The sequence below is a fragment of the Notolepis coatsorum genome, assembly GCF_963971535.1.
Source record: "Notolepis coatsorum genome assembly, chromosome: 5".
Lineage (NCBI taxonomy): Eukaryota > Metazoa > Chordata > Actinopteri > Aulopiformes > Paralepididae > Notolepis > Notolepis coatsorum.
Genome location: NC_140169.1, coordinates 117,218,428 through 117,233,343, shown reverse-complemented (window position 1 = coordinate 117,233,343; position 14,916 = coordinate 117,218,428). Strand labels below are relative to the sequence as shown.

At 41.0% G+C, this 14,916-nt stretch overlaps 1 protein-coding gene across 1 annotated transcript in view; it reads right to left on the bottom strand.

Annotated features, from left to right (window-relative positions):
* LOC311228319 (PH-interacting protein-like) overlaps positions 1-14,916 on the bottom strand; it is a gene marked incomplete at its 5' end in the record, with an annotated part of 100,949 nt that overhangs the window by 61,954 nt on the left and 24,079 nt on the right. The window contains 4 exon segments of the mRNA XM_084314228.1: positions 921-1,021; positions 1,995-2,065; positions 9,859-9,959; positions 14,093-14,314. Coding sequence (XP_084170354.1) covers positions 921-1,021; positions 1,995-2,065; positions 9,859-9,959; positions 14,093-14,314 — 495 coding nt within the window.

The window sequence follows — 14,916 nt, the reverse complement described above, 5'->3', positions numbered from 1 at the left end:
AAAGCCATTTTTTTGGAGTTTAAACTACTTCTGGAGGGGATCTCTAACATTCAAGTATCATACAGTCAGCTGGGGACGAGATCAGGGGGTGGGCGGGCATACATTCCTGTCTGTTTTGATACTCCCAATTTGTCCTGTAAACCAATGATTTTCCTGCAAGGTGCGTTTAAAAACTGTTGGTGAGGTCACTGCATGGTGGCTTTAAAACCCATTCCAAATGCAATCAATTATTCTTTATATTTTCAATAAGTACGATTTACGAGTTAACAAAGATGGCACTATATTTATAAAATGATGAAAGGCTTAATGCACAGCAGTGTGTTCGAGCATGCCATGCTGTTAACTGTGCAGTGTGCTAAAGCCTTTAAGACTGTATGAGACGACAAAAAAAGTCATATATCTTCCAATAAGTAAGATTCTAAGTTAACAGATAATGGTGGAAAATTTATGAAATAATTTTTTTTTTAATCCACTTTTTCCTCCTTATTTTTCTCCCATCCCAATTTCGTATTGCCAATTCTCCCCTCCCCTGTCTTGAACGTTGCTAGACTATGCCTCCCACTGGTTGGCTGTAGTGAGGATAGAAGCCTTGCATCACGTGTCCCCTCCGGTACACGAGGAGGCAGCCTGTCGCATCTTTTCACCAGACAGCGCGGACTCTCAGTGGCGAGGGGTAACGTGTGGAAGGCTCACGCTGCCCCCGATACTTCCTGTCTCTGCTGTGCAGGCGTCACCCAACCGACCTGTAGGAGTCGCTGTCCACAACGTCCAATCCCCACCCATCGACTTCCACCCGCTACCTCTGCCAATTGAGATAATTTATGAAATCATAAAAGGTGGGTATACGGAGAAGGGTCTGTACAGTGGACGTGTCCATGCCGTTAACTGTGCCGTGGGCTAAAGCCTTTAAGACCACTCACTGTGTGAGACTCCAGTTCAGAGATCTTCTCCGGCTGGCCTGTGCCAAAGTAGTACACTCTGATGATGTGATCTGTACTTCCTGTGGCCAGGAACATACCACCTGCACGCACGCACGCACGCACACACACACACACACACACACACACACACACACACACACACACACACACACACACACACACACACACACACACACACACACACACACACACACACACACACACACACACACACACACACACACACACACACACACACACACACACACACACACACACACACACACACACACACACACACACACACACACAGCAGAGGACAGGACTGAGATGCACTGTTGTTGTTTTTGTTTGTACTGCAGATGGTTACATTCAAAGTCATTTATCATGTAAAATAATATCAAATTTACATGGAAAACATGTGTATTTTTTGCATGTATTTGAATTAGTTTTAGACCAGTGTTTCAACTCAACGTTGCAAAGACACAGACGTGTTGATAAACGAGGCTGAGTGAAAGACTAGAGAGGAGGCACAGAGGACACAAGTCACTGCATTATTGTCCCACACTGGTAACCAGTGGGTGTGGTAAGTATGGAATAACTGAGCAGACTTTAGCCTCTGTGCATGCTTCCTATTTGTAACCTCAATGGAATGTAGGCTACAGTACTTTTGGGAGTGAAGCATTTACATGTTAATAACTTTATATATACACACGTGTGTGTGTGTGTGTGTGTGTGTGTGTGTGTGTGTGTGTGTGTGTGTGTGATTGATTGATTGATTTTATTGATAGATTAAAAACACACAACACGGATCCAAAGGATAACATGAGAAAGAGTAAAACCCTTATTTCCGTCATGTGTGTGTGTGTGTGTGTGTATGTATGTATGTATGTATGTATGTATGTATGTATGTATGTATGTATGTATGTATGTATGTATGTATGTATGTATGTATGTATGTATGTATGTATGTATGTATGTATGTATGTATGTATGTATGTATGTATGTATGTATGTATGTATGTATGTACAATACATGGACCGTAATGGAGGAGGTAAATGAGATCTGGTTACCTGCACTGAAGGAGGAGCAGATCATCTGAACACCAGGTCTGGAGCGCTCTGTGAATTTACTGGGCCTCTGACTAGAAAAACACACATACACCTCTGATTAATGTCACTGATTGCATTAATGTCACTGATGTATATGTATGTGTGTGTGTGTGTGTGTGTGTGTGTGTGTGTGTGTGTGTGTGTGTGTGTGTGTGTGTGTGTGTGTGTGTGTGTGTGTGTACGTGCATGCAAATTTGTATATGTGAAAGTGAGTGTTAGAATATGTTAGAATTTGACTCTGGCTGCCTTTTCTGAGTTTCATATACATGCATCCTACAGGCACATGGATAGGAGCCGGAGAGGCTTCTTAACCACACGACCATGTGCGACCATGTGCGAGTGAACGCATGTAAGAATCTGTGAGAACAGACGGTAAACGGTTCAGGAGGTGGTTTGAGACACATCGTGGCCATAATTGAGGTCATACAAAAAACATTCCAAACCACATACTGTATATCAACTGGGCTTAAGATAAGATAAGATATTCCTTTATTGATCCCCTTGGGGAGATTTGGGCGTCATAGCAGCATGGGGGAGGGTACAGTATGGGCATGGTAATGGTAGAAAGACATAATATAGGCAATATAATTTGATCTGAATATAAGAATATGATAAAGTAAACAGTGTAATCAAAGGTGCAGATGAGGGCCTGAATGCCCTATCAGTTATATTATATGTTACAATAAATATGGGCAATATAAAGAATTAGAATCGGAATATATGTATACTATGAGTAAAGTAAAGTAAACAGTAGGCCTATACACAGGTGCAGTATACACAAGGTACCAAAACTGGTATGTGTAGTAAGTGGGTTCTGTTTCGAATGTCCTTTGTATTCATCTCTATCTTGAGAACGAACAAGCACCAGTGTGTTGAGTGAGTGGATGAGTGACCACAATGTGCCATGCGTGGCCCATGTCTAAATCTAATTATTAATTTTCAAGCACCTTCCACTTCCCTTGTATTGAACACACCAACCTTCTCCATGGCGCCTGGCTACCAAACACCAACATCTTTACAAACTGGGTAGTACATTAGGCAAGCTGTGTTCCCTGGCTCCGAAAACCACAGCTAATTGATTCATTCAGCGCCATTGAGACGTCATCGAGGGATGAGCGATTCTGTTAATCTGAAGACTTCAAACCCTGGCCAATCGGCAAAGAGTCTTTCTCCCGGCACCTAAATAACATTCCAGGCTGCCAGATCCATACAAAGACTAGGCAAAACCAATTAAACAAAGATTATGTAACCAACGTTCTTAAAAAAGATACATATGAAGATGCCAAACAGACATAATTTTGATCTATTTTAAAACGAATATTCAAAAACAGCAAATAATAATTTAAATGGCAACAACTCTGCCCATTTAACCTGTTAAGCCCTAGCCATATTTTCTGAAAACTTGCCTAAAAGTACATACCCAAGTAAATAGAAGATTGCTCCATTTGCATGTTCTTGGTATCTAGGGACATCTATGGACCTCAGGGAATGTATGTATTCCCAGTGTCAGAAATATTGTGTCTGTTACTATGCTTGAGTAAATTGTAATGAACCAAAGGAGAATATAAATTATTATTATTATAAAAAAATAAATCCATCTTTGATGGTGAATAACACCATTGACCAAAAGTGAGAAATTCTGCACCTTCTTGAGATCAAGTGTACTAAATATCTAAGCAAATGAACAAAGGGCAGATGATTTACAGGGTTTTTTGTAGATACAGCACTGAATTTTGCAATCCGGACACAGAATATAGAATATAGAATATCAGGCTTATAAATGACGTTATTATGGCCAAGTCATACATCTATGGATTGGCCAAAATCTCCTCTTTCCAATGGCAGAGTTCAATCTGGATTTAGTACCACCATGAATGAAATCTACTGTAAGTACAGTTACTTTTGTATAATGTCCATAGCTCCGCCATTTTATACCGGATTGCGACACAGTTTCTCCCTAGTAGTTCACAGTAAAGTAAAGAAACAATATGTTGTATTTTATGGCAATAACGTTGAGGATTGTTCGACCAGTGAGATATAAAACACGATTTTCACATCGATATCTGTAAAAGAAAAATGGATTGGATTACATTTGTATGCAACTGGTGTGAGCTGGGTAGTGTAGTTTTATGAAATGTTGACGTCCACCGAAAGCCCTTGGTCTTCTTAGGACTACAACAATTTCATGACGGCGTCATGTCCTCGCGTCTAAATCATCTGGTTTCTGATGCAATGCGCAGATATTATTATAATTTTTTTTTTTAAGATTTCTTTTTTGGCGTTTTATCGCTTTTATTTCTACTGGGCAGTCAAGTAGGGAGAGACAGATGAGGAATGGGATACAGAGTGGGGGGAAGACATTCGGCAAATAACGACAGGTTCGGGAGTCAAACCCGGGTCGGCCGTGTCGCGGCTGAGCGTGCTATGTGGTTCGCCACTGGGGCGCCCCTTGCGCAGATATTTTTATAGGCTCATATTTCGCTAATAACACTTAAAATCATTGGTAAACAAGTGCTGAAAATATACATTTTGACTGCTGTTTTGATAGGGCTTTATCCTTGGCTACATTTGAAAAAGAAACGCAACATAACTTAATATGGACTGTATTGATCTATTTGTGACGGTACCGGGCTGATCAGGCTTAAGAGGTTAAAATAGTAAAGATCACTTTCATGGTTTCTGCAGGGAGAAATCTATAGCCATAATCCTCTCCAAAGAGTGATCATAAGCTCCCATCTGTTCTTTCTGTCTGTGTGCACTCACTTCCATCAATCCCCTGGCCGCTGTTGTCATCAATGGTTAAGCTTGGTTTTATTATCTTTAATTTTTTATTTAAATTACTATTATATCTGATACCGGCTAGTACATAACCAGCGTTTAAATGACTAGTTCCCAACCATACTAGTCGGTTAATCTAAACAGATTTCTCAGGTTTTTATCCTTTTTCCTTTGATCCCCGTTCTATACGGTCAGCCGGAGCCCTCTAGGTCTCCCTAGCTCATCTGCCTACGTTGGAATTGATGATCGAATCTCACCAGGTGGAAGTATCGCCTACCTTCTGAACTCGAATAGCTTGGTGTGGATACACCTATTCTCTTTTCTTCTTTTTCTGCAAGGGCCCCTCCTCCTCCGAGACAGAACTACAGAGCGATCGCCTCAAGATTTTTTTGCCTGAAGCCTATTTCCCGTATACACGAGTATAGACATATACACTGGTAATCACGATGGCGATGCGATCACCGGGAATTATTCTTTTTGGAATACCTTCTGGCTAAGGTAAGGTATATTCTATGTCTATTTTACCGAACCTGAAACATGTTTTTGTAACGATCACAGTGCCGTGTTTTACCGGACATAAAACATGCTCGACAGACACCATCGCAGTTTCTAGTTAGAACGACCCCCCCCCCCCCTTGATGATTTTGTGAAGACACATATGTATGGTATATACCTTTGATTTGGGAGTATTTGGGGTTTCAGGCGATCAACCAGAACAATTTGGGCTTATTGCATATAACGCGTCATATCTCGCGATCTATGAAAAAAGATGTATAGGCTATATAGTGTATTTCAATATAAGTTTAATTGATTAATGATATATTCGAAGGAATGCAGGTTTATAGCTATATCAACCCCCTCCAATGTACAGTAAATTACCAAGTATGGTTTTGTCAATATTCCAATGTACAGTTTTGCTTGTACAGTGTAAGTCTATCCCCCACCCATCCCTACCCAACCTCCTCCAACAGTTTCTACGTCAAATGTACTCTCTTTTCTGGACTCTTTTTGTATCACAAACAGTACTGTATTTGCAAATCTGGTATGTCATAAATGTATAGATGTAGCAGTACTGTCTATCTGTGTCATGTGTGTCATATATGTTATGATGAATTGAAAATGGGGGACCATGATGTAAACAAGACGAAATTCTTTCTCTGGCATCCCCTTATGTAATTGAGCTGTACTGTACTGTACCCATTCTGCAATCTGTTAATAAAGTTTTCAATCAATCAATCAATCAATCAAACAAAGGTCTGTCCCATTGTATACCAATCAATGGGATACATTGCATGTTGACCTGCATTCTTTCAAATGTATATAATTAATCATTAAAACAGATGTGTAACAAATAAGAAATACAAATTCCACAGAAGGCATTAAATTATTATTATTTTCAATCATTTCACAATAATTGCATAATTGTGTTTGAATATCTGAGTAATTATTTGTCCAAAATAGCTGGTTCAGATATGGTTAATCCAGCTGCCCTGTGATCAGATGAATCCATATTATTTATTTTTACGACATCAAATTCGTAATTTCTTATCGTACAAATATTGTCATATTTATTTTAATTATGATTAAGTAATTAATTCCAAGGAGGCCTGTAGCGTTGACGTGAAGGAATCACTATGAGAACACAGTCTGTCAAGTTATAATAACATTTTAAATTAGTCAATCAATCATGAGATTTGATCGTGGGCTGAGAGCATATTTAAGTATGCTCCTCAGCACTCTTAGATCTGCTCTCAAATAAGATCTCAGGAAAATTTGAAGACTCCCACTCCCAGCCCTAATATGTCTTAAATAGGCCGAAATCTGGCTAAGACGAAATATTTTGTCGTAACTTCGTTCGAGAATGAGACCCATTGTTTTATCAACAAACAATTTGCAAACCTTCAGCTCCAGGGACAAAGGAGTGGGCAAAGAGACACACTGGCTCAGTTGATTTGTCACCATCAGTGCATCAAAAGACACAGCAGTCCTGCATGGAGCTCTCAGTGAATGAGCGAGGGCAGCACCTCCGTTTGACCACCCTGATCAGATACTACACTGACTCTGTTTCTGCATATCTTTCTTTCTAAATTCTAACATTATATGTCAAATTATTGTATTATTGGAATTCTTCAATAAAAGTGATATGACTAATGACTAAGAGTCTGTGAAGTTTGTGGAAATGCCCCTCCTATTAACACATTGGTCGCCAAGAACGGCTTACGCCGTTTTTGCCCGCCATGCGTTGAACGCCAACAACGGCGTAAGTCGTTTTTGGGATCAATATTTCATTTTTTCGCCATGGCATTCATAATTCATCCAGTCTTTCTCCGTACTGCAGCGGCACCCTGTATGAGATTGCAACGCCTCAATACCGCCGCCTGGTGGATGGTCGAGCGAGTAGGTCGGTGCATCGAGGAAATCCCTCCGGCAGTAATATCTTGTTACGTGGATCCAGACCAACACTATAGTGCATTTGGATCGCTTTCTAAACTCAATAATCGATATGATTTCGGCGCCATACAAACCGGAAATGGATCTAGGAGATCGGCGTCAAATAATTGGGATCTTTTTCCTCCAGTCTCATCGGCGAACGGTAAGAGGACAGTAACGTTATTTTCAGCCCGATTGTTTATTCATTTCACTGCAAACCATCTGATCAATTTATCAACCCATACTAAATAAAGCCGTTACTGACGATCAAGGAATTATAAACGACCCCCCCTCCCTTTCCTTCACGCATGATGAAGCATAATGTATACCGATCATATACATTTGAATTTTTTAATATAGCGTGTATAGGAAAGAAACGCCAATCGATAATCTATCAGGGCCTATAACTCTCGTTTTTGGAATTACAGCAGAAAACCTTAAAAACATACTTATATTCTAGACCAGGGGTTCCCAAAGTCGGGAACCCCTTTATGCAGTCAGGCCACTGAACTTAGAAGCAGGCCAGGCCAGTGTTTCTAGTTGCACCAGCGCAATAGTTAGATAACCTAGGTGGGGAACAACCAGGAGATCACTGCAACTCACACAAGTTGGAGAACTATCTCTCTCTCTCTCTCTCTTGCTCTCACACACACACAAGGGAGCCGCATGTGATTGGTGGAGGCGGGACCCTTACAAAAAACTGCTAATCATTGACACATGCTAGCCTGTAATAATCCCCCCCAGAAAAATCTATTTTGCATTTGATATATTGCAAATATATGCCATCACACACACTGGCATTTAAAGGGTTAGAATTATAAAATGAATATGTGGTGTTATGATCAGGGCTGAAGTTGAATAAGATTGTATTTTTTATCAATTACAAAAAAACTGAAAATCCATACAAATCTGTGTTGTTGCTAATCATACATATGCTAGCCTGTTTTTTAACAATAATTTGTGATGCCATCACAAACACTGGCATTTAAAGGGTACAAATAAAATAATTCCTGTACCAGAATGCAGGAAATGAAGTCTGTAACAAAGAATTTCCTGGTGGGGGACCCCCAGACCCCCTGCTTAAAAAGTGGCCTGACTGGGGCTATATTTTGCACTATATTTCCTGGCCTGAATTATTTCCCCAGTCCGGCCCTGGTTAAAAGCCTCCAATGCTTATTAGTGTGTGTGCGTTTGAACGTTTGCATGTTTCAACCATACATTTCCATTTATAATTTTTTTTTAATTACAATATTTTTTTATTTTTTTTTACCTCCTATAATAGTGGGGGTCGCGGCTCTCTGACACCGTTATTTGGGGGTCGCGGCCTGAAAAGTTTGGGAACCCCTGTTCTAGACAGTATTAACACAACAATGTATGAATGAAATGAAATGAATGAAATATAACGTTCCCACATCCTGAACGATAGATAATCGATGTTGAATGGGCCATAGTAATGTCAATAATAGCAATACAATTTAAAAAGTTATAGCCCTGCAAAGAAGGTAAACATCTCCATAGGCTTTCAACGGTGGCAGACTGGGTACAATGATGGGCACAACCCCCGGCGCCCAATGTGTTAATAGTTGGGGAGTACAAAGGGACAATATGGTGCACTGCCTCCCCTCATCGATGCCTAAACTATGGCTATTTACAAAGACATGGCCTCCTCTGTTTTCAACCTCATACAGTACAAGATAAGATATAAGATTAGAATGTTAGAAATGTCTGACTCTTAACTACTAAACCCTGCATGGACTCTAGCACAGTGTGTATTATGATTGATAGGCGATACAGACTCTCATCTGCAAATTTTTCTCTACCATTTACTTTTATTTATATTTGATATTTATATTCAAATTCTTTGATTACCTATATTTATTGTCTTTCTATTACCGTGCCCATACCTGTACCTCCCCCTCCCCCATACTGCTACATGAAACCTGATTTTCCCCAATAAAGATGTTCCTTTATTGATCCCCTTGGGTAAATTCAGGTGTCATAGCAGCATGGGGGAGGGGGAGGGGGGAGGGGAGGTACAGGCAGGGTAATATAAATTACAATGAAATATAGAGAATACAAATATCAGATAGGAGGTAAAAAAAAAGATAGAATATGAACAAATAAATAGAAATAAAGGTGAGGGTCTGGTCAGCCGAGTAGGTGAGACATATCATTATATGATAATAATAATAATAATAATAATAATAATAATAATAATAATAATAATAATAATAATACAATGCGAGGGCAGAGTCTGTGCAGGGTTCAGTAGTTCAGTAGTATAGCATCATAACAACCTTGTTCTTGCAAAACACAGCTAAAATGAATGAAAGACTATTTGAATGGTCACACCGAACACACATACAATCCATTTTCAATGTAGATACCAGCCGCGTTTTAATACCAGATTGCAAATCAAATTCAGATCAATCATATCCACATTGAATCTACAGTAGATAAGATGTGCATGTTAATGCAAGGTGTAAGAGTTTGTGCATGTGTGCGTGCGTGCGTGCGTGTGTGTGTGTGTGTGTGTGTGTGTGCGTGCGTGCGTGCGTGCGTGCGTGCGTGCGTGCGTGCGTGTGTGTGTGTGTGTGTGTGTGTGTGTGTATCTCACCCAAACTTGAGCGTGCGTGCGTCCCACTGCCAGAAGCAGATGGTGCCGTCGGCTCCAGTAGAGGACAGGTAGCGTTTGGAACCACAACACAGAGGAGAGAACTGCAAGAACAAGCCATTCAAACTGTGACACGTTGTCCTCTTTGTACAAGCAAAACACCAACACAAATTCCTTTCATAAGAATGACGGATTATGAACAACAGCCAAACATACAGAAACGTTTGTTTAGACCAAACCACCAGACTTCCACACTGACCACCAGTCTATGGTACTCAACGGCCATTATGGACAAAACAAGACAAATAATAATGTGGAAATGCCTTGTTAAAACCATTTCAATAAACAACCTATGCATATTTCATATTACGGCTAGATTTCTGGCCTGGTATTTGGATGTTTTTCAGTACTTCTTCACAGACACGCGCCAATGCAAACAGTGAATGAACAACTCCTCCTAAATGTAGCAGCACCATCTGTTGTTTCTCTAATGTCCACGAGAACGTTAAACAACCCATCAGACGTGACGGATCACTACAACAGCCCGTCAAATGACTTAGTTAAACCACCCAAAGAACACATCGTTAAAAGTTAAAAGCTATCCAACAGAGTTTGTCTGGTAAATTGTGCATTTATATAGAGAGTCTGGTAAATTACTCACTTTCGTTTATATTGACGCGTCCACCCACATAGACAAGGGTTTTCAAATTGTCGTTCTATACTATGAGCTGAAGACATTTCCTGCCTTGTAGAATCTCTGCAAAGTCCATTTCCGACATTTCCTTTGCTCTTGCTTTGTTTACATCCATGTTAAGTTTCACTTTCAGTTGTGACAAATCGGACCTTCTCCTTTGTATTAGACCAATCAATTTGAGACACAAGCTATCGGCTGATAGTACTGATCAGTTATTTCAAGTTGAAGTTTCAAGTTTCTTTATTAGTTGTCATACAGAAGTACAGAATACTTTTATACAAAATGCTTCTTTCTGTTTCGCTCCAGAGACTGTGCTAGGCAAAAATTGATAATAAAATAAGTATAGCAAGTATAAAATAGAAGTCAAGTACATAGACAAAAATGTTCAGTATATACATATATACAATGCTCTATGTAGAGTAGAAGTAACTGAGTTACCATACAATATACTATACAGTGCAAAGCAGAAGTGGGATGAGGTACAATTTAGGTACAATATAATTTACAGTAAGGTGTAATGAGGTATGGGTTGTAGTGCAAATTCTTTACCGATAAATATAAAGTGTGCTTAGGTGTACTAAAGTGGTTAAAGTGGGTGCTGCAGTGAGTTGTATGTTTAAAGTGAGTGTGTGCGTGTGGATGTGTGTGCTGTGAGTGCATTTGATGGTTGTTACATAGTGTTATTGTTCGTTGAGCATCCTGATGGCCTGGGGATAGAAGCTTCTTCTGAGTCTTTCTGTGCTTGCCATGAGACTCCGGTATCGCTTGCCTGACCGCAGCAGTTCAAAGAGGCAATTGTTTGGGTGGCTCGAGTCTTTGATAATTCTCTTAGCCTTGCTCATGCACCGCTTGTTGTAAATGCCCTGGAGAGTGGGAAGCCCCCCTCCTATTTTTACTGAATAGTATAGGCTCAGAGTATTAGTTTGGGGTCATTTGATAGGAACGATTGCGATATAATTAATTTGAACTCCATTAGAGAGATCTACCATGTGTCTATACTAGGGATGGAATAGATTGGTTTGTGTAAAAAATCACGAAGAATTTTTGTTCAACCACGGTTCGGGGCACCTAGAGACTCCTGGGTGTGTATCGAGTGCTCTGCTCTTGTAACTGGCCTTTGACAATTCAATTTACTGTCATACAACACTAACAATAAGGAATACTAAATTCAGTTAACATTAGTCATTCATGGCGGTCATAATAATTATAATAATTTAGGATAATATATAATAATAGGTGGCGTAGCGGAGATTGTGCTCGTCACCAATGCAAGAGGCTGCGGTCTCAACTCCCAGAGAGTCAGCATTGCCTTGGCTCGGGCTGATCGCTATACTAACTCGTTTGGCTGAGTTAGGGGGAGGGGAGCCGTGGGTGGGTCCTGGGCGTTGTGGACAGCGACCCCTAAAGTTCGGTCGGGGCGCCTGCTCAGCGAAGGTAGGATCTGGTGAGAGGTAGTGTGGCCTCCCACACATTACACTCTCCCAGTGAGAATCTGTGCGGCCAGGCTGGCTGCCGGCTGGCTGCACATGCGTCGGAGGAAAGCATGTGACAGTCTCCGGCCTCTCGGACCAACAGTAGGGGAAAGTGCGCAACAACCAGGAAGGGGGTTGGGAATTGGCATAACGACTAACTAAGTGGGATGGGAGAAAATCGGAAAAAGAAGGAGGGGGAAAAAGATAATAAAAAAAAAAAAACATTAGTCATTCATGCCCGCTGCATTTTATTCCAAAACCGAGCAGGACCTTTTAGTTTGTCCAGGCGAGGTGGTGAGAGCAGCTGTGTCAGTCAGTTTGTCTCGGAAATGGCTATTAGGCTACGGGTAACATTGTGTGAACAGGATAAACTATATCACATAATATTCTCGAGCATTGTGTACTTTCTGGGCACATTAGATTTAGGTTTTGGATTAAACAGCGACCGAGTGTGAGAATAGCGGTCTGTTACCAGCACAAGGAGCAATTGCAAAAGCAATTCCTTCTCCCACCAAAGTATTTTCACAAAACAACCTCTGCATTTAGATTCCGACAGGGCAAAATCCATAAGCAAATATTTAATGTTATTTATAGCTAACTATATGCAGCCCAATGCAGTCACGTTTGTTATTCCAGTGCATAACGCTGAGCCACGACTTTAATATTTCATCTCATAGTCACTTCAGCAACAGGTAATTTCCAAACTTGGAACAGACACGAGGCAGAATAGTCGTATCCACCACGTCTACAGAGCACAGACCTTCAGAGACCTGACCAGACTGCACACCTTTACAACACTAACAAATAATGAATAATAGGGGCGCCCGAGTGGCGCACCGCATACAGCACTACGGTGCTACACGGCCGACCAGGGTTCTTTGCTGAATGTCTTCCCCGCTATATCTCCCATTCCTCCTCTCTCTCTCTCCCTACCGGACTGCCCGGTAGCAAAAATCAATAAAAACCTACAAAAACACATGGCCCTTTGTATCAAGAGTTAAGTGTTCGTGGGGAAATCTCCTGATACCAATAGCTTGTTTTAGCCTGGTATCTGCCCGACATCCAAAGCCGGCATCAGTATCCTGATTCCATTCCAAACGTTTTCCAATACGGTGTGCGACACACATATGAACGTGACACACACGGGCGGCTACGTGGCGTAGTGGGCAAGGCGCTCGCCACGAATGACGGAGACGCTGGGCTTGCCTGTTCGAGCCCAGCGCTCCACATTGCTTTCAGTTTAGCTGGTCGTTCATACTAATACACTTTGGCCGTATTAGGGGGTGGGAAACTGATGGGTGGGGATCGGGCGTTGTGGACAGCGACTCCTACAGGTCGGTTGGTGCGCCTGCGCAGTAGAATCAGGAAGTGTCGGGGGCAGCGTGAGCCTCCCACGCGTTACTCCTCGCCACTGAGAGATCGAGCTGCGCAGGTGAAAAGATGCGACTGCTGTTACCTCAAGTACCGGAGGGGACTTGTGCTATGTATGACTTAGTCCACATTGCAGCCGGCTTGTGGGAGGCAAGAAACAGCGTTCGTGACAGGGGAGGGTTGAATTGGATGATACGAAATTGGGATGGGAGAAAAATATAGAAAATGGGAGAAAAAGTGGATAAAAAAAAATGAACGTGACACACACAGACGTAACAACCCTACCTGCAGTGAGGTGACGGAGACAGTGTGACACACACAGACGTAACAACTAGGGATGTCCCGATCCAATCACGTGATCGGGGCCGATCATGTGATTTTCCGAAGATCGGGATAAAAAAAAAAGAAAAAATGGATTGCAATGCCTCGCTTGAATGAAGTTAACTTTTCACCTGGATAACGTCAACATTCAGGGTGAATGTAATGTGAGAAATTGGGATAAAAAAATTATATATATATATATATATATATATATATATATATATATATATATATATATATATATATATATATAATTTTATTTATTTATTTTTTGGTAGGGTCGGGAAAGATCGGTATCGGTAGATACTCAAAATCACATGATCGGGATCGGATCGGGAGCAAAAAAATGTGATCGGGACATCCCTAGTAACAACCCTACCTGCAGTGAGGTGATGGAGGCGGCGTGGCCCTCCAGCACGGCCAGCGGGGCGCAGGTCTGCAGGCACCACACTCTGATGGTCTTATCGCAGGAGCCGGCGGCGATCATGGTGTTCTCGTAGCTGACGGTCATGTCGGAGATCTCGGCGGCGTGGCCGCGCAGCGTGGACAGCAGGCGGCCGTCGTCCGTCCCCCAGATCTTCACCAGGCAGTCGTCTGAGCCCTGGAGACACGTGGCACAGCACGTTAGATGAATGAGTGAAAGATTTAAAGTATAAAAGTATAAAAACTATAAAAATATATCTGTTCATTTGACATAATACAAAAGATAATAATAAAAGACAACAAAAAGAGAAACAGATAAACAAATCAGTTTACCGTATTCAAAAAAGGAGTAGGAAGAAGTATATATTTTTTTAAATTCCTACCCCTTTTTAACTATCACAAATCATAATTTAATCTATTGTTAATTATATGTATAAATGCTGTATCTCTATACAATCCAATACATTTATACATTTATATAAATATACCTATAAATATGTAATATATAATATATATATATACTAAATAAATACCATATGATATACAACATAATTTCTTCAATTTTTTATTTACATCTTTTTTATTTACATTTTACACATACACATCTTACACTCCCAATCGACACATGTTAGATGACACGGTTTGGGCGCGGTAGAGTGGTTAGAGCGACTGCATTGTAACCAGGAAAATACTTTCTATTGCGTTCAAACACAACGTTACTGTCAACACAGCATCTGTACAGGTAACGTTCACCAAGCTCCATAACCACGAAACAGAAAC